The sequence below is a fragment of the Myotis daubentonii genome, chromosome 8, assembly GCF_963259705.1.
Source record: "Myotis daubentonii chromosome 8, mMyoDau2.1, whole genome shotgun sequence".
Classification (NCBI taxonomy): Eukaryota; Metazoa; Chordata; class Mammalia; order Chiroptera; family Vespertilionidae; genus Myotis; species Myotis daubentonii.
In genome coordinates this window covers 36,650,015-36,674,650 of record NC_081847.1, presented here as the reverse complement: position 1 = coordinate 36,674,650, position 24,636 = coordinate 36,650,015, and the positions used below count along the sequence as shown (strand labels likewise).

The 24,636-nt window shown below is 40.5% G+C and overlaps 1 protein-coding gene and 1 pseudogene across 14 annotated transcripts in view; both read left to right on the top strand.

Annotated features, from left to right (window-relative positions):
• The window catches only part of NCOA6 (nuclear receptor coactivator 6), a 105,799-nt gene extending 81,770 nt beyond the window's left edge, over nt 1-24,029 (top strand). For 7 of the 14 annotated variants that reach the window (XM_059705927.1, XM_059705926.1, XM_059705922.1 and 4 more), the window contains 6 exons: nt 553-674; nt 4,051-7,044; nt 9,893-9,961; nt 13,001-13,037; nt 17,672-17,820; nt 23,468-24,029. In XM_059705927.1, coding sequence (XP_059561910.1) covers nt 553-674; nt 4,051-7,044; nt 9,893-9,961; nt 13,001-13,037; nt 17,672-17,820; nt 23,468-23,511 — 3,415 coding nt within the window. In that variant the 3' untranslated portion in view covers nt 23,512-24,029. Of the gene's footprint in view, nt 1-552; nt 675-4,050; nt 7,045-9,892; nt 9,962-13,000; nt 13,038-17,548; nt 17,623-17,671; nt 17,821-23,467 lie in introns of those variants that run through there. The other 7 variants (XM_059705925.1, XM_059705935.1, XM_059705930.1 and 4 more) reach the window with 7 other exon arrangements.
• LOC132240331 (U6 spliceosomal RNA) lies at nt 3,411-3,510 on the top strand (annotated as a pseudogene).
• Nucleotides 24,030-24,636: the final 607 nt, after the last annotated feature.

Genomic DNA, 24,636 nt, shown 5'->3' with positions numbered 1-24,636 from the left:
ATGTTGAAGCCAGCTCCGTGAAAAAGAGACAATCTGGACACTGGTTGAATTTTACATAGCACAGATAGTGTTGTTTTTCAGGGACAGTACCTTATAATGTTGGTAGCCCAAACTAGGATCCAATCTTAAAACATCTAAAAGATGTGCTAATAGATTTTAAAGTTTAATGAAATTATCAGATTATTTTTTAAAGATTTTTTTTATTGATTTTTAGAGTGGGGAAGGGAGAGGGAGAGAGAGAGAAACATCGATGTAATGATCTGCTGCCTCCTGCACACCCCCTACCGGGGTTCAAGTCTACTACCTGGGCATGCGCCCTGACCAGGAATCAAACCAGCAACCTTTCAGTGCATAGGACGATGCCCAACAAACTGAGCCACTCTGGCCAGGGCCCAGATTATTTTTATGCCAAATATTAAATATTTTATCAGACTAGGGAGATGTAAATAATGATATGCATGACCATGCAAACAGATTTTAGTTCTTCAGAAATAGGGGAAGAGTTTTGTGTATGAACTATCCAATTTACTCAAATGTGCAATTTATTTTTAGTGCCCCAGATACTCGCCCCGCTGGTCTAGAGGAGGCCGATCAGCAGCCATTGCCTGGAGAACAAGGAATTAACTTGGACAACTCGGGCCCTAAACTGCCAGAATTTTCAAACCGACCACCAGGTGATAAAATGTTAAAGATTATATGCTTGTCATCATTTATACATTACAAGACTTCTCTTCAGGGAAACAATAGTATATTGTTTTGTCTCCTAACTATGGTAGCAGTTTAATATGTCTAGTATTTGGAAACTTTGCTTTGATAGTAAGAAAAATTTCAAATATAATTTCTGAAAGCATATAGATTCTGTTCAGATGAGTGTTTAAGTCTTCATAAGATCAGACTGAAATGTCAAGTGCCTCTTTATTCCTGTCAATATAAAGGTTATAGTTGGCATCAAAATGGAATAAGATTAAATGAAAAGATATTTTCACTTTAATCCTGCTTGCCTGCTTCTTTCCTGTAGCCTTGCCTACTGGAGCTTTCTCAGAGCAGAGAACTACCAGGGTTTAAAATAAGTTTTTAAATAGAAGTTTTATTATGAATCTTTGAACATAAAAGAATACATAAAGAGTTATAAAAAGGACACTGTGTACCTACCACCTAACCTAAAAATAAAGTGGACCAATATTGTGGAAGCCCAGTGTGTTGTACCCCTCTCTGATCATAACATAATATTACCCTCTAAATGTTGAAAAATTATTTTGAAAAGGAAAATGTTTTCGAAATTCATTCATTCCAACCTAGGAATTATAGAACCAAGGCCAGCTGCCATTGTATCTCTATACCTGAGCAGTGATTTGTAACCTTACTCCCCTGTTACACAGTTGAAAACACACAAGCCTGTCACATTTAGGACACTCTCCTCTATGTGTACAAAGGACTATGTTTTTTACTTCCTCATAAGTTATTTCACCTTTTTGGCATGTAAGAGAGTGGTATCATTTTAGGAATAAACTTTAATCCACCCTTAATTTATGTATTTTAAGTGAATGAAAAAAATTAGCTCTATCATGATATCAGTACTTTGTGTTATTTATTACAAATTCTTTGGGCACACTACACTTCCCGTCAGTGAGTTGCAGCAGCACAATTGAGGCTGGGCAGTTACCAGTCTTTGGCATGTCTAGAAGGCATTCGAACAGGAAGGTACCTACTTCCCTCAGTCACACCTGAATTCTTAATATATGAATCCCAGGGGTCCTCACACCTGGGATTATTGCTTCCTGTCTACAGTTTGCAAACTGGGAGCCTGCAGGCTGAATTTGGCTTATAATGTGTTTGAGTTGTCATGCAGTGTCTTAAACCAAACAAAGAGCCTGAATTTAAATGCCTTTAGACAGAGCATTTGCTCAGCGGTTTGACTCTGTCCACAGAACTACTTCTGTCTTATATTAGGCCACTTCTCTTCACAACCAGTCTGACCCCTAAAGGCATATGAGTTTGCATCCCTTGATTAATAAATTTGGTTCTTGATTATATTATATGCACTGTGTGTATCCTGGCTTTTCCTCTCCACCATTCTGTTACGGCAACCCCATCTGTCTCATCATTAGTGTCCTTTGGACTGCTGCCTCCAGCTTCTAGAACGTTATAGCCGCCATGCCCTTTGCTGTTACTTTCGAGAGGCTGCAGTATTGTCTAAGCTACGTTCTTTGCTATTTACTATACTGTCTGGTGGCCTGATTTTAAAAATACAAGGCATTTGTGTCATAGCCCTGACATCAAGGGGCTTCTATAGAAATTACAATTTTCTTAACATGGGAACCTGAGTTAAACCTATGGAAATGCCATGTTACTGACTTTATAACTGTAAAGAAGTTACTTGAGCCTAAAACAAAAAAGGATTTTTAAAAAATCTTCACAGCTGGATTCTGCACATTGTACTCATTGGTACCGTGGAACTCTTTGGCCAGAAGATTTTAATTCACTCTTGAGCACAGGGTCTGACCCTGTGGATCAGCAGCATTTGATAGCTATCTGAAAATCTTGAGCCAGCATTTCTTCCAATGCCAGAGTCAACCATTCTTATTCCTGCACCTTCTTAAAACTTTCCAAATGTATTTTTCATGCAACAATGGAATAAATCTAGTTTGTGAAATTGTATCGCAACTATATGCCCACTTTTTCCCACTAACCTACCTTTATTCTTGGTTAATGTTTTCATCCTTTCAATTGATGATGTAAGGTTTGGGGTCTAAATGCCAAATAAAATCTTCACAAAAGAATCATTTGAGATGTTGCCTTCTACAAATCTATAGGGCATTGTCCCTTAGAGTTCTTTTCTTGAATTTATTATTGATTTCAGAGAGAAAGGGAGGAAGAGAGAGAGAGAGAAACATCAATGATGAGAGAGAATCATTGATTGGCTGCCTCCTGCATTCCCCACATTGGAGATCAAGCTCATAATCCGGGCATGTGCCCTAACTGGAAATCAAACTGTGACCTCTTGATTCATAGGTTGATGCTCAACCACTGAACCACACTGGCTGATAAGAAATTATTTTTTATTCCTGAGGACTATGCTTCTGGCTTACTTATTCTCCAGTTATGGATTCATAGAAAATAAGTTTAGCATGTAAGAAAATAAATGAAAATTAATATACTTAGAAAATCTTCAGTGCCCTCATTTTATTTTCAATGTGTATATCAACCTCTATTAGCTCCAACTATTTATTAAACTGATTTATGTTGGAAGGGCAGTTTAATTCAGTTGGGTTCCCCCAAAGGATTGAACCTGAGAGATGCAGCATGATGTGTGGAGCCAATGGATTAGAGTAATTTTAAATTCCTCTTAAGTAATTGAATCCTAGAATGTTATATTTTACTTCTGTAGAAAGACTTAAAAGGCTATCTTGGTGCTCACTTCAGCAGCACATTTACTAAACAATACAGAGAAGATTAGCATGGCCCCTGCGCAAGGAGGACACACAAATTCGTGAAGCGTTCCATAAAACAAAAAAAAGGCTCTCTTCGATGCTGATGTTTTCAACAAAACCAAGTCTTAAAAAATTAATCTGAACAGAAAATTAATTAAACTGAAAAAGTGAATCCTAATTGCTTTACTTCATTCACAAATAAAGTGAAATATTTATGCCTGCATGAGACCCCAATGCTGGGTGGTCAGCTTCTTGCTGTTGATGGAGTTTTTCTCGTTTCATCTAAATGTTTTCTCGTTTCATCTAAATGTATAAAATCGGCCACTTGTAGTGCATGACACAGATTGTCTATCAGAATCTTAGTAGTAATGCCTCATTGAGACCCTAAAAACTGAGGAACTCAAGTTGATGCTATGCTTTTTGCTTCCTTAAGCAGTGTGCCCTTGGCTTATGTCAAATAATGGGGAGGCCTTCCCCATCCCCCCTGGGAGCGGGCATGCCTGAGCTGTTTGTGCACAGTCTGTGTTGCCTAAATGAGTATTGCTTGGCGATACTCTGAAGGTAGCAAAGCTTTTCTTGCTAAAAATCTAACTTCCCTGATTTTGGGGGCTTGTTTTAGGTTATCCTTCTCAACCAGTTGAACAGAGGCCACTTCAGCAGATGCCTCCTCAGCTCATGCAGCATGTGGCACCCCCACCACAGCCATCACAGCAGCAGCCACAGCCACAACTGCCACCACCACAGCAGCAGCAACCACCACCTCCCAGTCAGCCACAGTCCCAGCAGCAGCAACAGCAACAGCAACAGCAACAGCAGCAGCAGCAACAAATGATGATGATGCTTATGATGCAGCAGGACCCCAAATCAGTTAGGCTTCCAGTCTCCCAAAACGTCCATCCCCCAAGAGGCCCCCTGAACCCAGAGTCCCAGAGAATGCCCATGCAACAGAGTGGCAGTATGCCTGTCATGGTCAGTTTGCAAGTGCCACCGTCACCTGATAAACAAAGAATGCCAATGCCTGTGAATACTCCTTTGGGAAGCAATTCAAGGAAAATAGTATATCAGGAAAACCCACAGAATCCTTCCAGCTCACCACTGGGAGAGATGTCCTCACTTCCTGAAGCTAGTAGCAGTGAAATACCATCTGTCTCAGGAGGCCCAAATAACATGCCTTCACATTTAGTAGTTTCCCAGAATCAGTTAATGATGACAGTACCCAAACCTGGACCATCACCCCTTCCAGCAACTCAAGGTGCAACTCCCCAGCAACCCCCTATAAATTCCCTGCCCAGCTCTCATGGCCACCACTTTCCAAATGTGGCTGCTCCGACACAAACATCTCGGCCGAAAACACCAAACAGAGCCAGCCCCCGGCCTTACTATCCTCAGACACCCAACAACCGCCCTCCCAGCACAGAACCTTCAGAGATCAGTCTGTCACCAGAAAGACTCAATGCCTCTATAGCAGGACTGTTTCCCCCACAGATTAATATTCCTTTACCTCCTAGGCCAAATCTAAACAGGGGCTTTGATCAACAGGGCCTAAATCCAACAACTTTGAAGGCCATCGGGCAAGCACCTTCAAATCTTACCATGAATAATCCTTCCAATTTTGCTGCCCCACAGACTCACAAATTAGATTCTGTGGTGGTGAATTCTGGAAAGCAGTCTAATTCTGGAGCAACAAAACGGGCAAGCCCAAGCAACAGTCGTAGGTCTAGTCCTGGGTCCAGTAGGAAAACCACTCCAAGTCCTGGGAGACAAAATTCAAAAGCCCCTAAACTTACTCTGGCCTCTCAGACAAATGCAGCCCTGTTACAGAACGTGGAGTTGCCAAGAAATGTATTGGTCAGTCCCACTCCGTTGACCAACCCCCCTGTACCTGGGAGCTTTCCTAACAACAGTGGGCTGAATCCTCAGAATTCTACCATGCCTGTGGCTGCCGTGGGGGGCACTCTCGAGGATAACAAGGAGAGCTTGAATATGCCTCAGGACAGTGATTGCCAGAATTCCCAGGGTAGGAAGGAGCAGGTAAACGTTGAGCTAAAAGCAGTACCTGCCCAAGAAGTTAAAATGGTTGTCCCTGAAGATCAATCCAAAAAAGATGGACAACCTTTGGATCCTAACAAACTTCCCAGCGTCGAAGAGAACAAAAATTTGGTGTCACCTGCTATGAGGGAAGCACCAACATCATTAAGTCAACTTCTTGACAACTCTGGAGCTCCTAACGTGACCATAAAACCCCCAGGGCTTACAGATGTAGAAGTAACACCTCCAGTAGTTTCTGGGGAGGATCTGAAAAAAGCATCTGTCATTCCCACACTGCAGGATCCGTCTTCTAAAGAACCCTCAAATTCCCTAAATTTACCTCATAGTCATGAGCCGTGTTCAACACTTGTTCATACAGAATTGAGTGAGGTCAGTTCTAACGTTGCACCAAGCATCCCTCCAGTAATCTCAAGACCTGTCAGCTCTTCCTCCATTTCCACTCCTTTGCCCCCAAATCAGATAACTGTTTTTGTAACTTCCAATCCCATCACAACTTCAGCTAACACATCAGCAGCTCTGCCAACTCATCTGCAATCTGCACTAATGTCAACTGTCGTCACAATGCCCAATGTGGGTAGCAAGGTTATGGTTTCTGAGGGACAGTCAGCTGCTCAGTCTAATGCCCGGCCTCAGTTCATTACACCTGTCTTTATCAATTCATCTTCAATAATTCAGGTTATGAAAGGATCACAGCCAAGCACAATTCCTGCAGCCCCACTGACAACCAACTCTGGCTTGATGCCTCCCTCCGTTGCAGTTGTTGGCTCATTACACATACCTCAGAACATAAAATTTTCTTCTGCTCCTGTACCGCCTAATGCTCCCTCCAGTAGCCCTGCTCCGAGCATACATACAAGTCGACCCTTGGTCCTTAACTCACGAGCCACCCCTGTTCAGCTTCCTTCCCCGCCTTGTACAACAACTCCATTTGTCCCACCTCATCCCCCTGTCCAGCAAGTGAAAGAATTGAATGCAGATGAGGCTAGTCCTCAGGTGAGCACCTCAGCAGATCAAAGCACTCTGCCCTCTTCACAGTCAACTACAATGGTTTCTCCCCTTTTGACCAATAGTCCAGGCTCCTCTGTCAACCGGCGAAGCCCAGTTTCATCTAGTAAGGGCAAAGGAAAAGTGGACAAAATCGGCCAGATTTTGCTGACCAAGGCATGTAAGAAAGTTACAGGCTCTGTTGATAAAGGGGAAGAGCAATACGGTGCAGATGGAGAGACTGAAGGTCACGGGGTTGAGACCACAGCTCCAGGGCTTGTGGGAACAGAACAGTTACCCACAGAACTGGACAGTAAAACCCCAACGCCCCCAGCACCCACTCTGCTAAAAGTGACCTCTAGCCCCATGGGCTCGGGCTCCACCTCAGCAGGACCCAGCTTACCTGGCAGTACCCTCCCCACCAGCGTACGCTCAATTGTAACCACTCTCGTACCCTCTGAGCTCATCTCCGCGGCGCCAGCTACAAAAAACAATCATGTTGGCATAGCATCTGAGCCACTTGCAGGTGGCCTAGTGGAGGAGAAGGTGGGATCCCATCCAGAGCTGCTTCCCAGCATAGGTATGTACTCGGGCCTGGCATCATCTCCTCCTGTCCGTTTGTTGACCTATCCCACAAGAGAAAGCATGGTTCTTTTTCTACTTGGAGGAAGAAGAATAGGCTCAGTGGCAATAGTGGTGTTTCTTTTATTGGAAGTACATCGGGGAAATATATTTTTTAAATTCCATGTTACGTTTACATTGATTAACGTGGTCCTGAGATAATGATATGCCTTTCATTTATATAGTTTTCCATTTTACAGGGAAACTTCTACATATGTCACATCATCTTCATACCAAACTATGTTAGGTAGCCCTAACCCCATTCTATGGGTGAGTAGATTGAAGCTCAGAGTAGTTCAGTATTTGTTTAAAGTGTATATTGTTAGCCTCCAGTTTGACATTGACCCTGAAATGTAAACAGCAGTTTCTGCAGGTTCTCCTTACCATGGTAAAACTGCTCTCAACAGTTTCAGAGCAGGGTTCTCCTAGCCCCTTCCTCACTCGACTCTGTCCCAGAGACTATTCCATCCAAACTGCTGCTCCAGAAAATCAGGTTTAATGATAATAGGCATGGGCAAAACAAAGTGCTTAAGAGACAGGCTTGGGTTGGTATCACAGCACCAGCATTTACCAGATATGTGTGCTTTTAGGCAAGTTCCTTGACCACTCCAAACTTCAGTTTCCTTCTTTGTAATATGGGGACAATAATAGTTGTAAGCATTCAATGAGATGATGCATATAACATGCTTAGTGCAAAACTAGAATATAGTAATAATTTAGTAAATGGTAATAAAATTGTTATGCTTCTTTTTTATGCAGTCTCTATAAATTAGTCTATCCCGTTTATGTGTATCTAATCCAGATTGTTTCCTGTATTAAAGTGGCCTAACAATGGAAGCATAGTTTCCTAATACTTCCCCCTCTTCCCTTTGCACTCATCCCCCTCACACACACACACACATGTTCTTCCTTCTGTGAATCTTAAGTGGTACAGAAGCTAGGAAGGACCTTTGCTATATCCTAGGCCAGTTAATAGTGCCTATCTTGTTTATGCAGCCAAAATGCTTCGAGTGCCTACCCCTGCGTGGTAAGCACCCAGGAGAAGGGGCAGAAAGAACACAAGCTTCAGGGTAAGATCAGAGTTCAAATTCTAGCTCTACTGGTTACCAATCAGAGTTGGATAAATTCCTTAACTTCTTGTAAGCCCATGTGCTTCACTTGTAAAATGGAGATTGTAATTCTTGCCTCACAGAGTTTATACAAAGATTCAATGAGCCTAGCTAGCACAAAGGGGCCAGCACACTGCCTCATAGAGCTCTGGAAAGGTCACTTCCCCTTCTCTGCCTTTTCACTTCAATGTTCAAGACACAGAGAGGGAGAACGGCCTTTAAGGAGTTCACTAAGAGACTTCACAGGGCTCAGCGCTGTAGGGTTCTGGTTCTAGTTCTACTGAGGTAGGTGAGCCCTAAGGATTAAAAAGCAACCTCATATTACTTACATATAGTCTCTGCTATTAAATGTTTCCATTCTACTTCCTTCCAGGGAACTTTTCCCTCTGGTACCAAGAAAATAATGATGAGGTGATTATATCTGGATCATATTTAATCCTAGAGAAATGTGTAAGCCTTGGGAAGATGAACCAGCAATTGGGAAGTTCTTAATTTTAGTTAAGATTGTTTCCATTTTTTTCCAAGGGGCTGCTGTGCTTTCACCTTGAAAATGTGAGAAAGCAATACTGGAGTTAAAAGTAGAAGTTATAATTTTAAACTTTATCAAATAAGCATACAAAAATTCTTAATACAAATGCATTAAGGTGCATTTTTTTTACCGGGGTGGGGAGAGAAATCTACAAAATTCATCATTTCCATAGGCGGGTAAAACTTACTGCAGTTTATCTAGGATGTTAGACTGAAGTATCAGGATGGGAGGACATACCCTTGAGTGACTGTGGCATATCTGTGCTCTTTAATCTTTACTGTATGACCCAAGAAGTTTCCATTCTAGAGTATATTGTGTATTCTATTCCATTCCTCTTCAAGGGCCTACATTCTCTGTCCTTCAAATACCTAATTCTTATGTTTCTTCCTTTAGTGTACCTTAAGATTTCTCAGTTTAGAATTGATCTCCCATGCTTTGGACTCCCATAGCACTTTATATGAATCCATATAACATAGTGCATTCCAGCGTGCCACATATGTATATCTTATATTTAATACTAGATTGAATTCCTGATGGGCAGAAAGGATGTAATTTGGTCTCTAAGGGTGCTTGGCACAGTGCCTTGCCCCTAGTAAGTTCTTGGTACCTGCCAGATAAGTAAATAACATATCAAATTGATTTTTTAAGTATGAATTGAATACCTGTTTTCTTTCCATTGCTCTTGCCAGGTGCTGTAGAAAAGTACAAAATAAATTATATGGTTCATTTCAAATCTCAAGGAGTATAGTCTTTAGAGGGATGAGACAGAATTTTTTAAATGATCAGGCGAATGGTGTAATTCATTGTTCCTCTGAAAGTGGTTTGGTTTGCCTACTAAGGTATACTTTTGGGTTTTTAAAACACCGGACAGAACTTAACCCCAAGAAGCAAAAATTATGAGTGCTATTGTTCTCATAGCCACCTCCTTCCTTGATCTTTGTACACACAAAAGAAAAAACAAGTATCCTAGTGTTAGTCTTTATTACTCAGTGTTGTAGTAGTTAATTTTTTAAGTAAGTTTTGAAATATAATTTCAAAGTCAACTTCAAGTACTGTGTTCTAAGAGTATATATATTTCAGCAGTTGCTTAGACCTTGATTCAATCAATGCTTTCTGTTTTGTTTAGGAAATAAAATAAAAGACCTATGTATTTTTTCTTCTTGCCTTAGCCCCTTCACAGAATTTAGTCCCTAAGGAAACTCCAGCCACAGCACTGCAGGGGTCTGTTGCCAGACCAGGTAAGGTGCACTTTGGAAAAAACTCTCAGAGTGGAATGGGTTACAAGTGAAGGAACTATTGCTGTCCTGAATGTGCCAGGAAGTGGCTGAAACTATCTTAATCAGTTTGCTTCAGAGCAGTCTTTGGTTAATAGCAGAGCTTGTGAAGTACTATTTGAGGTTATTTTCCCCCCAACCAGCTTACTCCCTTACACATTCCTGGTGTCAGCCAGGGAACTCAAGAAGAGCATCTCAGTGCCCATTGTCTGTCTGTCGCCCAGCCATGGGTGGTTTCCATTGCAGAGTTCACCCTGTTCCATAACCCTGACATTCATAGCTGGCAGCTGACTGGCTAGAATATGGTACTTACTGAGGTGACAAACGTTACTGCACTAAGATAGTAATTGCATTATCATGACAGGAGTGGAGGCTTGTTTTGAGAACCTCTGCTACAGTGAGGTAGCAATGCCTTCAGGGAAACAGAGTCATTTCAGTCATCTCTGGATGGCATTAAGTTTCTTCTCATGATCAAGATACTGTAAATAGCACTAAGGATGGTGTTTTTGGAAGGTGAAGTCAATGGTAATCTGACAAATAATTGCTGTGGGATGCTGGGCCAGCTCTGAATGCATGCGGATCTTGATGGCAATAACAACACTGCCTTCATAGATTAGACTGCCAAACAGGTAAATAACATAGATATGTTGTAGTTTAGTCTTGCCCACATCATTGTCACTGTAGGTCATTCTAGGGGTACCAGAAAATAAAAGACGTATGATTGCTTTCCACAAGTAGGTTAGAATCTCACAGCACAATTGATACACTTGACGGCATTTGTAAGCAAGAAACACAATCATGTTTAATTTTGTGTGTAAGCCAGTGAAAGTGAGGTATAACTTGTGATTGATTATGTTCTAAACCTGCTTCAGGGTGTTCTGTCCTGTGTGACAGGACTTTCTACTGCACACTCTTGATAAAATCAGGCCTCTGAACAAATGAACAAAAGCATTTTAACCACCCAGACTCTTCCTTAGCTACCATCTGGCCCAGGGGTGGGCAAACTTTTTGACTCGAGGGCCACAATGGGTTCTTAAACTGGACCAGAGGGCCGGAACAAAAGCATGGATGGAGTGTTTGTGTGAACTAATATAAATTCAAAGTAAACATCATTACATAAAAGGGTACAGTCCTTTTTTTTTTTTTTTTTTTAGTTTTATTCATTTCAAATGGGCTGGATCGGGCCCGCGGGCCGTAGTTTGCCCACGGCTGATCTGGCCACATGATACCTGACATTTGTGGGAATGGAACAGATTATTTAGATAAAGGGTTATGATGGTAAACCTCATTTTTGGTGAGAAAAGTAGTAACTAAAAAAGGGAAGGGAATTCTGTTTCCTGTCCCAAATTTTTACTCCAGAAAATGGGCTTTACGGTATCATATGTCCTCCTCAAAATAACTGGCCCAAGAATCCTGTTCCTTTTCAGAGTTTAACTTAGATGAATCTCCTTAAAATACCCACAAAGCCACTAATTGCCTTCACCAAACCCTGTTTAATCCCGATTTACATGAATTAACTGTGATAGTATTGAATTTTGTTCCAAAAGATCAAGCTAATCAAGATTTTTTTGTAATCACCCTCTTTTGACAAAGCCATTTTCATTTTTGAGCACATTACCTAAGTTTCTTTGCTCCAGCAGAGCCAGCAAGGCAGCAGAGACTCAATGAGTTGGCATCTGTTTCTTAGGGAGGGGCTTCCATGTTATATGGGTCAGATATGGGAGCTTAGGAGCAAATAAGAAGCAAAGATTCTCTTCTGCCAGCATCTTGCATTAAAGGCAGAGTAATCCAGCCCCCTTGCATGAAGCTGCATCAACATGAGTATCATAGCAACAATAATAATAACTAGTACTAGGGGGTAGGAGTCGGGTGGAGGGGGTCAATGCGGGGAGGAGAACATTTGTAATACTTTCAACAATAAAGACAAATTTAAAATTTTGTAAATAAATTACTTAAAAATAATAATAGCTAATACTGAGTTATTTACTAAGCACCAGGTGCTGTACTAAAATTTTTATATGTGATATTTCATTTAATCTTTGAAGCGGGTAAAGTGGTTTCAGATGAGGCATTGAGCACAGAGTGGTCAAGTAATTTGTTTAGGGTTCCATGGCTAATAAGCAATGAAGTCACAGTTTTAACCTAGGCACTCTAGGCTTCATTGCCTTTAGATTACCATGTAAGCAATCGGGTATGTTAGACATGTACACTGAGTATGAGTTGCTGAATTATCTAAAAGTAGGGACAGGACTGTAGGAGACCAGAGTCAGGAGAGATCACTGCTATTTGATGCATCGGGAAGTCTTTAGAAAAGATGGAACTACCTAAAGGCATATAATGTAGGAAAAAGATGTTTTTCTGCTGGAGCTGAGAAAGAAGTGCCTGGTAAACCCATAGGGTGCTTATTTAAGCAAAACGCTGATAGACAAATTACCGAGGTTTTTCTTTCTTGGAGAGGGCATTGCTGGGAGGTTGAAGAACAGGAACATAATGGGGTCTATAGGCAATATCTCAAAGCAAAGCTGTCTGCCCTCTAAAATTCCATGAGGAAGTCCTTTGAAGGAGAATGCATTCTTAATAGATTTTACGACATATTAAAAGATTACTGTCTTTTTTTAAGAAGTGTCAGAAGAGTGGAAATATTTTAAGAATGAAAACAAATCTCTTCTACATGAGAGAAAGAGGCTTATTTTACTAACCAATTATACCTGGGTGGAATATGAACCAGGCAGTGTGAATTTAGTTCTATTGATCCAAACAGGATTATTTCACAGTGTGGAGTAAAAATAAAAATAGACCAAGTATGTGTCTTACGCCCCAGACAACTGAATTGTGTCTGTGCCAGCTCTGTCTCTAGATCATGTAGGGTGAGGATACTGCTGGGCACTGAGACATGTTAGCCTAAATAGGGCATTCAGAATCTTGTGGACACCTAGCTTCTCCCTGTGGACATATACACCATACACTTCCGCATCTCATTTCTGTCCTTTGTATTTTTTACAGAACTTGAGGCAAATGCTGCCATAGTCTCTGGACAAAGGTAAGATGATCATTTCTGCAGACTTAGCATCAATATGGCATAAGCCTCTTTGAAGGGTATCTGCTTTCTTAGCCTTGAAACCCCTTCTAAAGTAGGGAGCTGTCATGAGTCCTAACCTTTCAGAGGTGACATTTTTTTAAATAAAACTTGGTGGCTAAATTTCTATCTTTCTTGATTGTTTTGAAAACTTAATGAGATAATATGTTCTGCACTCAGCATAGTGAGTAAATAGTAAATATCCAGTATATAGGAGCTGTTGCTATCATAGTCATTAATAATAATCCTTGCAACACCTTCTGAAGTATAGCTGTTTGATTCTCAACGCAGAAGAGAAAAAAAGCCCGGCGTGGTCTGACCCCAAAAACCCATGCTTTATTTTGTTGTTTTCTATGCTGTCTCACATAACCTAACAAAATGAAATGCAACTGTGGCTTCTACCTCATTAGGCCCATGGAGAGGAGTATTGTTGTTTTCAAAAAGCCATTCCTTTTCAGTGTAGGATTGCACTAGATAACATTTTAAACAATTTCTTATATTTGTACATCAATTTAGTTTGTAAAACACATTCACAATCATTCTGTCATTTAATCCTCATATTGACCCTGGGAAGTGGTGGTGATAGCCAGTATTTGTTTGAATGCTAGTCCATGCCATGCACTGAACTACAAGCTTCCTAGATGTATTACCTCATTGATTTTCACAGTATCTATTGGGAAAGTAAATTCTCTTTTACAGATAAGGAATGTATAGATCAGAGAGGTTAGCTAATTTACTCAAGATAACAGATTTAGTAAATGGTGAAGCTGAGATTCAAACCCAGGCATCCTGACTCTAGAGCCCTCACATTTCACTTACTTATTGTGAATGAGATTTATAGATCAAGAATCTGAAGCTTAGAGAGAATTACAAATCATGTCCAATAAATGCATAGTAAGACTTGACCCCTGTTATTCTGGCTCTAAAATTGCTATTTCTACTGTGCCTGTCTAGGCTTTTTGTTTTTGTATTGGGCTAATAATTGAATTCATTTACATTTCTCAAGCATACACCAACTATGTGACTAGAGAAAGAAGATAATCAGACCAAAAAACACCCTTTGGGTATTTGTTTCTAGAGCTACCTGAACATTCATCATATAAACACCAGGACAGTATTGCTGTGGCTTTTGTTTTGACAGAGAAAGAGGCACTTCCATTAGAAATCTTTCTTCCTCGGAGGCTATGACCATTTTCTGGGCTCCCAGCCAGAAAGCCGTCTTCACCGCTTCTAAAAGGATGTGTAAATCTCTCTGACTTGTAATTCCACCCCAGCTTCAGCCTCACCTCTCCTTGACTTAGCTTGGCTTCTGGGGCAGTCATTACATATAAAACTAAGATAATGAACAGGGTGGCTAAATTCCCAGGCATAGTGCCACTAGCAAAGGGTCTGCTGGCAAGAGTGAACAGATCAGAAAATTACAAAGAAGAAAATTACCAATAAGCCAGTATTCCTGTGACTCAACAATATTCACTGTGTATAGTGTTTATATACAGGTGTCTTCAAAAATGTATACACACTTTAACAGCTGATAGCTCAATTTTAATAAAAATGATATGTATTTTAATAAACACTGCCTTTATAGCTCTAGCTGGTTTGGCTCAGTGGATAGAGCATCGGCCTGCAGACAAAGGGTCCTGGGTTCGATTCTGGTGGAGGGCACGTACCTTGGTTGAAGGCTCCTCAGGCCCTGGCCCTGGTCAGGGCTCATGCAAGAGGCAACCAGTCGATGTGCTTCTTTCACATTGATGTTTCTCTCTGTCTTTTCCTCTCTCTCCACTCTCCCTAAAAATCAATGGAAAAATATCCTCAGGTGAGGATTAACAACAACAACAAACACAAATAAACCCAGGCTTTATAATTATTCAAAGTGTGTGTAAATATTTTTTGGAACACCCTATATAAATGCTATTCATTGTATACACACACACACACGTACGTATATCTCACACACATCTATTCATATGCAGTTATGTATATACTCAATATATATTATCACGAAAATGGGATTATACTATACATAATGTTGGTAGCATTTTTCCTCACTATGATACCATGAACAGTTTTTTTTTATTGTTGACACTATTATAGATGTCCTCCATTTTCCCCGACTTGCCCCCTTCTGCCTATCCCCTGCCCCAGCTTTCACCACATTGTGTCTATGGGCTATGCATATATGCATATATGTTTTCTTTCATACTCTGTATCCCCATGACTATTCTGTAATTATCAATTAGTATCTAAATCCCTTCACCTTTTTCACCATCCCTCCAACCTCCCTCCCATCTCATTTATTGCCATTTTATTATTCATACTAGGGGCCTAGTGCATGAATTCGTGAACCTTGAAAGGAATTGTGGGCCGCGAGGCTGCAGTGGGCACAGGGGCGGGTCTCGGCCCATCCTCCATGCCCCCGCCCCACCCCTCCTGCCTTGGCCCCCAGTCCCCTATCTGCTGGCAGCCCTGCTCCCACTCCCGCCACCGCTCCCACGTGCTGATAGCACCGCCTGCTCGCACCTGCTGACGGCATGGAGTGATTGGGGCTGGCGCCAGCAGCAGGTGCAAGTGGGGCCAGTGCCATCAGTTGGTGCGAGCAGCAGCTGCTGCCCTGATCGCCCCTCAGGAGCAGGGGGAGGTGGAGAAGTCCTGTGGGGCGATCTGATCCTGTGCCGGGTGCTGGCAGCAGATGCAAGCAGCAGCTTAGGCTCCAGCAGCAGATGCAAGCAGGGCTGGTGCCAGCAGCAGATGTGAGCGCTGGGCAGGACCGTGGCGCACCAGAGCAAAGAATTTTCAGTAACCACCAGAGGCTCACCCCAATGACAGTGACCGGCACCCCACCTTGGTCTGGCAGCCCCACTCACCTGCTCCACCATCTTGCCACAGCCAACGCCCACCATGTTCCATACCCTGTCACTTGCTGCAGACACTCGCCATGTTCTGCGCGCACCCCCTGGTGGTCAGCGCGTGTCATAGCGACCAGTTGTTCGATTGTTCTGCCATTCAGTCTGTTTGCATATTAGGGTTTTATATAGATAGATAGATTTTTTATCCTTTTTTCTTCTTTTTTTAATATTAAAAAAAACAACACAGGAAACTGCTTGGATAGGCCAGGTTGTGTGGAACAAAACCTCGGGGAATTACCAGGGAGGGTGGACAGTGTAAGCCAGGTTGATGGAGTCTCAGCTATGGTGCCTGCCTATCAGCTCAGTCTTGATGTGGTTTATTTATTTTTTATTTTTTTTAATTGATTTGAGAGAGGGAGAGAGAGATAGAAGCATGAATGGTGAGAGAGAATCATTGATCAGCTGCCTCCTGCATGCCCCCAACTGGAGATCGAACCCACAACCCAAACATGTGCCCTTGACCAGAATCAGACCCGGGACCGGTCAGTCCACAGGTTGATGCTCTAGCCACTGAGCCAAACTGGATAGGGCTCGATGTGGCTTCTTTAAATTCTTCATTGTGGACTTACATTCATCTAAATTTAAGGCAGTTCTGAATGATGGTTGTTCTGTAATTTGGTTGTATCTGGGAGGATTCCAGTACCACATTTACCTACGCCATCATCTTGACCAGAAGTCTCAATGAACAATTTTTATCATTAACCTTTACAACATAATTTTTCATGACTGCATATAATGTACCATGATTTAATTAACTGTTATTAAGCATTTATGTCCTCTGTTTTCATTAATATGAATAAAATGCTTTGACAACCTGGTGTGGAATTGGAGCTCTGTAAAAAGATTTGTTTCCTTAGGCATCTAGAAATGGAATTGCTGAGCCAGAGAATTACACTAGGGTTTTTCAGCCTCAGCATTACTGACAGTTTAGATGAGATAACTATTGGGAGTCAGGGCTGTCTTATGCATTATAGGATGTTTAGTAGCAACCTGGTAGGTGCCACTTAAAGTTGTTAATAGCATCCACCTCCCACCTACCCCAAAATGACAATAAAAAAAAATGTCTCCTGACATTGCTAAATGTCCCCAAGGAGGCAAAACTACCCCCACTTGAGAACCATTGCAGTAGACAGTTTACACTCCATCAGGAGTTTCTGTCCCTATATACTCAATAATACTGGATATTACCAGTTTAAAATCTTCACATACTAAAAAAGGGGATTTAAATAGGGACAATCAATATACCCATCAGTGTATTGTGAATATATTCCCATGTATATTCTTCTGTAATATGACTTGTAATAAGTTACTGTCTAACTACACCAGGTTCATGGTAAATGCCAGCATATGTTAGTAATTTCTAGATTTTAGGTGCTATTAACTTTTGAAGGGGAATAATATTATCTTAGGAAATGGGTGAGGAAATTGGGTGATTGTGTGAAGTTCCAATGTCTTTTACCTGTTTTCTACAATTTTACCAGCATTATGCTTTAATCTTTATTTTTACTAATGTAACAAGTTAGACTCGCTTATAAATTTTAATTATAGAAGGAATTGTGCTCATTGTCCCAGGGTTCTCTCCAGAATGACTATATAGTTCTCCTGCCTTATGAATGAAACTCTTATCTGAAGAGCCCGTTTTTGTGTGACTTGATTCCCTCACCTCCTTGGAAACTTTGTGCTTCCGTCTGTCAGCAGTGATCCCAAAGAGATAATTGAAAAGTCCAAAACCCCAAGTCGGAGAAATTCCCGAACTGAAGAACCAACTGTGGCTTCTGAAAGTGTGGAAAACGGACATCGGAAGCGATCCTCTCGGCCTGCTTCAGCCTCCAGCTCTACTAAAGGTTAGCAGTGGGGTGGGGGTACTATTTGTAGGTCAAATAGAAGAATGGGATCCTTATCACAGCAGCAGAGGACTTTGTCCTTCATCTTTGCATCTGTTCCTCAAACCTGTCAAGTTACTTTGTCTTCTGTTTGGTCCTTTATTTGTTAGTTCATTTAACTATGTGTTTTTTGTATACGTACACAAGAACAGCAAGCACTGTTAGAAAAGAACATAACAGGCAGATTGATTCATTATCACCAACGACTTCAGATATGTCCTCAATAACATGGCCCAGCCAGCTTTCTATGTTTCTGTAATCAACTCTCTTTTCCTCCCTCCCTACTGTTTTTAAACCTACAACCCTTACTTTCTCCTCTCTTCTCAGCAGAGACTCTCACCTCTTCCCAGAAAAAATAGAATCCCTCTACTCTGACTACCAAGACATAAATCTACCAATGTCGTCCTTTGCTCCTACTATAATAGAGTAGTTGTCCCTCCTCAAGTTGAAGGCCAATGCCTCCACTTTTGCCTTTGATCCCACCTTCTCAGATCTTCTCGATACCATTACACTACCAGTTTTCTCTGTTAACTTTATCTCCTTTTTTAATGAACTCTGCCCTTGGCTTTTATGACCCAGAACTCTCAGTAGTTTTCTGACTACGCTGACTGCTGCTTCTTAGTCCCTGTACCCAGACATTGTGTGTTGGCCTTCCTCAAACTTCAATCCTAAGTTGTCTTTTTTCTTCAACTTGTATTTTCTCCCTAACTTATTCATGCTTCCCTTCAGTTAGAACCTTTCATATACTCATGTATTGATTTCTAGTACAGACCTCTAGAGATTTTAGATAACTGCATGTATATCCTTAACAGGACCTCACATTCAACATGTCTGAAAACAGACTTGTGATTTTCACCCCAGTGCTAGGTGGTACTCTGCCATTGTTCCCCACCTCAGTGAATGGGACTGCCATCTATTATTAGGCAAGTCCTCCTTGGCACCTCTCTCCCTCACTCTCACATCCATCACAAAAAGCTGCCGATTTTATGTTAGGTGGCCCAAATTCATCCACTTTTTCCATCTTTATTGCTATCCTAGCTTCAATGATTTACCATTACCGTTCATTACCATTACGATTAAAGTCTAAAAGTGTCAACATGGCCCTGGCCGGTGTAGCTCAGTTGGTTGAGTGTAATCCCAAGAAGAGATGGAAAGCTGGAACCAGTTTTAGAAAAGGGGTGGGGAATAGGCTTGTATGCTTAACCTGGACATTATTCCAAAGTGATGATAGTCATGTTAGAATACCTGCCCCATACATGTTTTGAAGTTTAGCAAATAGCTTAGGAGAGGCCATAATGACTTTGTGATCTTCAGAGGGGTGCTGAGTGTCTCCCTAGAGGATGGCAGAGCTCTGGCCAGACCCCAGTTGTGTCTAGATCTCCATATCAGCACTCAGGTTATCAGTTCTTAACTGTCCTAGGGTAAGTTACCTTTTAAATCAGAAATGAGTGCTGTAGCTCTTTGGATTTTTAAGTGTTAGAGCTCTTGGATCCAAATTAAAGCGCGCGCACACACACACACACACACACACACACACATATATATATATATATATATATATATATATATATATATATATATATATATATATATATATATATATATATATATATAATTTGGCCAGCTATGTTGTATCCAAATATGAACCAAAGCCATAAAATAACTTTCCTATGATTGTATTTGAATGCATATCCATGGAGTGATCATAAAGTATCAAGGTGGTTTCTAAAAGTTATGGTTCTCAAACTTGGAAATGTGTAGTACTGGGGACCTGGAATATCTTCCTGCAGCATCACTTCTTAAAGTTTTGAAGAGAAAAAGCACTTTGCCTTTTTGTACTCATAAGATTTTAGTCATATATGCAGAAACAAAATCAGAAATAGTGTGTTTTTCACAAGAATCTAGAAAGTTAAGAAATATTATGAGCAGTTTATAATGAGAAGTATTGGTACTTTTGTATTATTGTTGAAATGGTAACATTAATCATGTTTCTGCTGTGAAAACAGTTTGCTTATATCATGTTGGTTGAGGCTGACTAGACTGCCAGCTTGGAGCAGGTGGGATGGATGATTTCTGGGCAAGTTCAGGGAGGCCCACATGGTTGATAGGTCATGCTCTAATCTGTTGTTTTGTTTTTGGTTGGTTGGATTTCCCACACACACACTTTTAATTACAAACACAGAAATTGGCTCCCCCAAATCAGTGAACTCTTTTTAAAATTGTACTTGATCTGAAGTGTTTTTTATAAATATGCAAATGAGTAGTTCTACTCCTGGCATGATGAGTTCCCCATTAACACACAAATGATTCTTTTTCCCTTATCATTCTTAATTTACTCTTCTGTGTATAATTTTGTGTTATATTTTCAACCAGGAAAAAGGATCAGTAGTTAAAAACATGAAATTCAATGCATTAGTTAGAAACCAAGGAAAATAGGCTAATATTAGGGACGTTCATAGCAACTAGTAGTCATCAGCAGCTGTGGGTGTCCCTGTGGGGCCCTGAGATACCTCTGACAGCAAAGTGGGGTGAAAACACTACCGTACCCACAGCCAGTGACTTGAGAAGCAACAATCTAAAAACATAGAGTGGCCTGCCTGGCGTGGCTCAGTGGTTGAGCGTCAATCTATGAACCAGAGGTCATGGTTCGATTCCGGTCAGGGCACATGCCTGGGTTGTGGGCTCAATCCCTGGTGTTGGGCATTCAGGAGGCAGCTGATCAATGATTCTTCCTCATCATTGATTGTTTCTATGTCTCTCTCTCTTTCCTTTCCTCTCTGAAATAAAAATATATATATACAAATAAAAATAATAAAAACAGAGTGTACAGATATTCTTAAAACAGAAGTGTTTTATTGTGGAAATGCAAATGAACAGACATAATTAGATATATCTTATGGGAGAAAAACCCTGAACAATAACAGTCTGAAACTGCATTCTTGTAGCATCATTTAGAAACCAGACATGCAAATTTTGAAAGGAAATGTTCAGAATTTTTTTGCAATTAAATAGAAATCTTGGCTAGAAGTAGTACAGTAAAAAGCCCAATGAAGTGAGCAAAGTCAAATTCAGTTTCTAAAATTCCTTAAAAGTAAAGCAAAGCCCACCTACTAGAAGATTTAATAGAGTCTTGGACTGTAGATTTGGCCAAGTTTGCTTAATGTCAAAATGAGACAACCAGGTTGAAAAAAAATGCCCATATCAAATTACCAGTTTAAATGGATAACTTCCTAAAAGACTGTTATTAACCCAGTTTTTTATCATATAGTTAGCTCTAAAATAAGAATATATGAATGCTGTAACTCCGCTATTAGTTTTTGAACCATTTGTATATCTTTCTTTACATTAATTTATAAAACCCTTGGTGGTTTAAAAAGCAAATTTTTTTGACTATATATGTGATGGTTTTGGGGTTTTTTTGCCAGTATAATATTGAAAGGGGGGATCTTGGAATTGGGATTATGCTCAGTCAGATTAATTAGGCAACCTTTAGGAATAGGCCTGATGCACACCCTGAAGGTACTATCAGTCACCTAGAATTCCTTACCTTAAAGGGTTTGCCTCTAGATTCTCTTATTGTACTCAGGGGAGTAGTAAAAATGATAACATTTTGTTGCGAGTATAAAATTGAATCACAAAACAAAAAACTCATCTTTTCAGACAGATTTATACACACATTAAAAATGAATTTGTTCTGTGACCCAAATTGGCTAGATTTATCCAGGGAAGGTGATAAGAGACTTCAGAACCAGGTCAATATGTTTTTTTCCTCATGGTATCTTTTAGATACCATCCTCCACCTGGTATCTAAAAGGTTACTTTTTTTTGTTGTTTCTAGCACAAATCAGTTGTTTACTCAGGGTCCCACTCATTGATTCATCCTCAGGAGCAGAGGCAGCCTGCCAGATCTTTGGGTTCTTTGGAGCAGTAACAGATGGAAGGAGATGGGGAGGGAAAGCCTGAGGTTGCTTACCCAGGCCCCCCTCCCTACACACTCTTCACCTCTTTTCCCAGCCACATATGTGTTTCTCAGACACACCACTTGATCCTTCATATCACAACAAAGGAAAAGCTTCCAAAGTTGACCTAATTAATATTTTTCTAAGGATGAATATTCAGTCAAGACAAAACTCTGTATATTTTTACTGCAAATGACCAGTTTGCTACTGTGACAATGAAGCTTAAATGTTGAAGGTAAAAGAATTAAGGGGAATTTTGGTTGTATGAGACTCTAAATTGCATACAATTAAAATGAACACCATTATCAGCATTCTGTCAGATTAACTGTCCTCTGATTAGCAAAAGACTAAGGAGAAATCAGAGAGACTGATTCTACCCGATAGCACAAGCAACATGACCTCCCAGCAAAAAAAAAAAAAAAAATCAATTTCAATATGTGACATATTGAAATTTCCAAAAACATTGCATCACCTCTTGGAAATTCATCAAAGCCTCACTTCTTAGTAATTAATACTGCTTTTTACACCTACCTTTTGAATCTGGGTTCTTAAAATATTATGATACAAAAGAGAGAAGAAAAATTGCTTAGAACACTAAATCTAAAATGCAGCATCCGAAAATTCAGCCTAGTTTTCCAAAAGAGATAAATCTGATTCATTTCACACATTAATGTGTTAGAAAAGAATTTTTTCTCCTTGATATGAAATAACTTTAAAATACTATTTCCATATTAAAACCAAAATATCTACGTAGCAGCATGAAGAATGAGGGTGAATTTTTAAGATCAATATTAGATTTTAAATGTTTACATTTGGAGAATTTCAAACTATTCATTGTACTCTGCTGTAAGAAACTTGTGTGGAAAAGTTTTTTAGAAACATAATTTAAATATGAGATAAAATTGAATTAATTGATGTAAGACACTATGATAATACAAAATGAATTAAGTCACTATTACCCTGTGTGTAAATCACTCAGTTTGTGCACCTCTTCCTTGAAGTCCTCAGGCTCACCTGGACTCACAAAGTAGGCTGTGGCTTGCTCTGAATTGCTTCTATGCCTGTATGTATCCACAGCCATGATGATATACCTGGTTAGACCACAGTAGACACTTGTTGACCAAGGGTCATGGCCATGTTACTTAGAAACTTTGGCTCTCGCATGGCAAAATGAATTCATTACTGCAAAACAATGGCTTGGCTCCAAAAGGGATCCAGAGGCTTGTTTGGCACTCAGGCACGATTTACTCACTTGCGTGTCGCATCATTCATTGATTTCTCATCAAAAGCACTGTCAGTCTATCCATCATTTCTTTGGGTGATGGGATTTGGTGATAGAGATTGTGGGGTTAATTGCCTAGCTAAGGAAGCGGTCCTCATCCTGCCACTTTTCCCAACCAGGTACATGTGCTTCATCTCCCACCACCTGTATCACATTTTCCCAGTTGCCAGGTTCTAGTACACAGGGAGTACCCTCCTCCCACAGAAGCCGGAGACCCTCTTCACACTGAGTGCCCCTTCTGAGGCCCTTAGACTGATTCAGAGCCAATAGGGCTCCACTTAGGTTAATCTGTGTTCTTGCGGACTACCTAAAAGGCACTGCTATAAAAAGTTGCCTCAGCTGAACATGTCCTTCCTTTCCCCCACAGACATAACCAGTGCGGTGCAATCCAAGCGAAGAAAATCCAAGTAAACAAGCTGGACAGCGACTTGATACTTGTAAATGTGTATGAATTTTACAAAAAGCAGTTTTGAGCTGTGACTTTTTAAAATCACTTTCTGTACAGCTAGTCATTTTAATAATGTGGCCCTTTTCCTAGTCCCTGCAACCTGTTTCATAAAGTGCAACGAGAAAAGCAGAATTGTTGAACCCTTTTGGTGTTGATGAAGTTCAAGGTTTCTAAAATGTTGCCATGTATTGAGAGGAGCTAATGTGATTATGTTATTAGTTTTCACATTTCCTAAGCAGCCTAGAGTACAGGGTGAGCATTTTTAGGTCTCATGATGTATTGTGCTGTGGAAGTATTGTGTGAGTAGCAGTAGTGGGGACAAAAGGAATCTTCTCATTTGGAAATGTTGTAAATAATTTTATTAAATAGTGTTTTGGATGTATTTGTTGTAGAAATGGACCAGTGAATAAAGAGAATCTAAGGATTTGTACAATGTGAAATACTGAATGTGTTAAATAAATGTAATTGTCTTAGAACATAAGTGTATGTTATTGATAGGGGATTATTGAGCAAGTGCTTTTCTTTGAATCATAAGTGAATAGGAACAGCCTACTTTGTGAATTAGAATCCCATTTTGTCCTGATTGCACCTGAGCTGCATCTGACAAGTTGAGGGAAATGCAGTCTTGCTCACTGAACTCATTCTTGGCTTTGAAGAAACTAGCCCTTTACAACACTGTACCTCGCACTTTATATGTTGGTCAGATCTCTTTGTATTGCAAATAACAATCAATTTAGAGAGGATCAAAGACCCAGGATTTTCTAGAGACAGGAAGTCATCAGCAACCCAGATAGCACCTTTTCTCCACTTCATACAACTGCTTCTCTGGGCACATGATGGATTGCTCCAAAACAACTGTTTATACCTCCTCCAAGATAAACCCAGCCTGACCAGCAACAATCTTTTTAACAGCATCAAGAATCTAGCCCAGTTTAGGTCAGCTTTCCACCTTCATTCCAGTTCTGTGGTTAGATGGGCAGTCCCCAAATAAAAGCAGTCGTTTTGTGTTATGTTCTTCAAAGATGCCCATTACATTTCACTCTTTGGCTGCCCTGTAACTCACCTGCATCAGGCTTAGGGGTGACTTA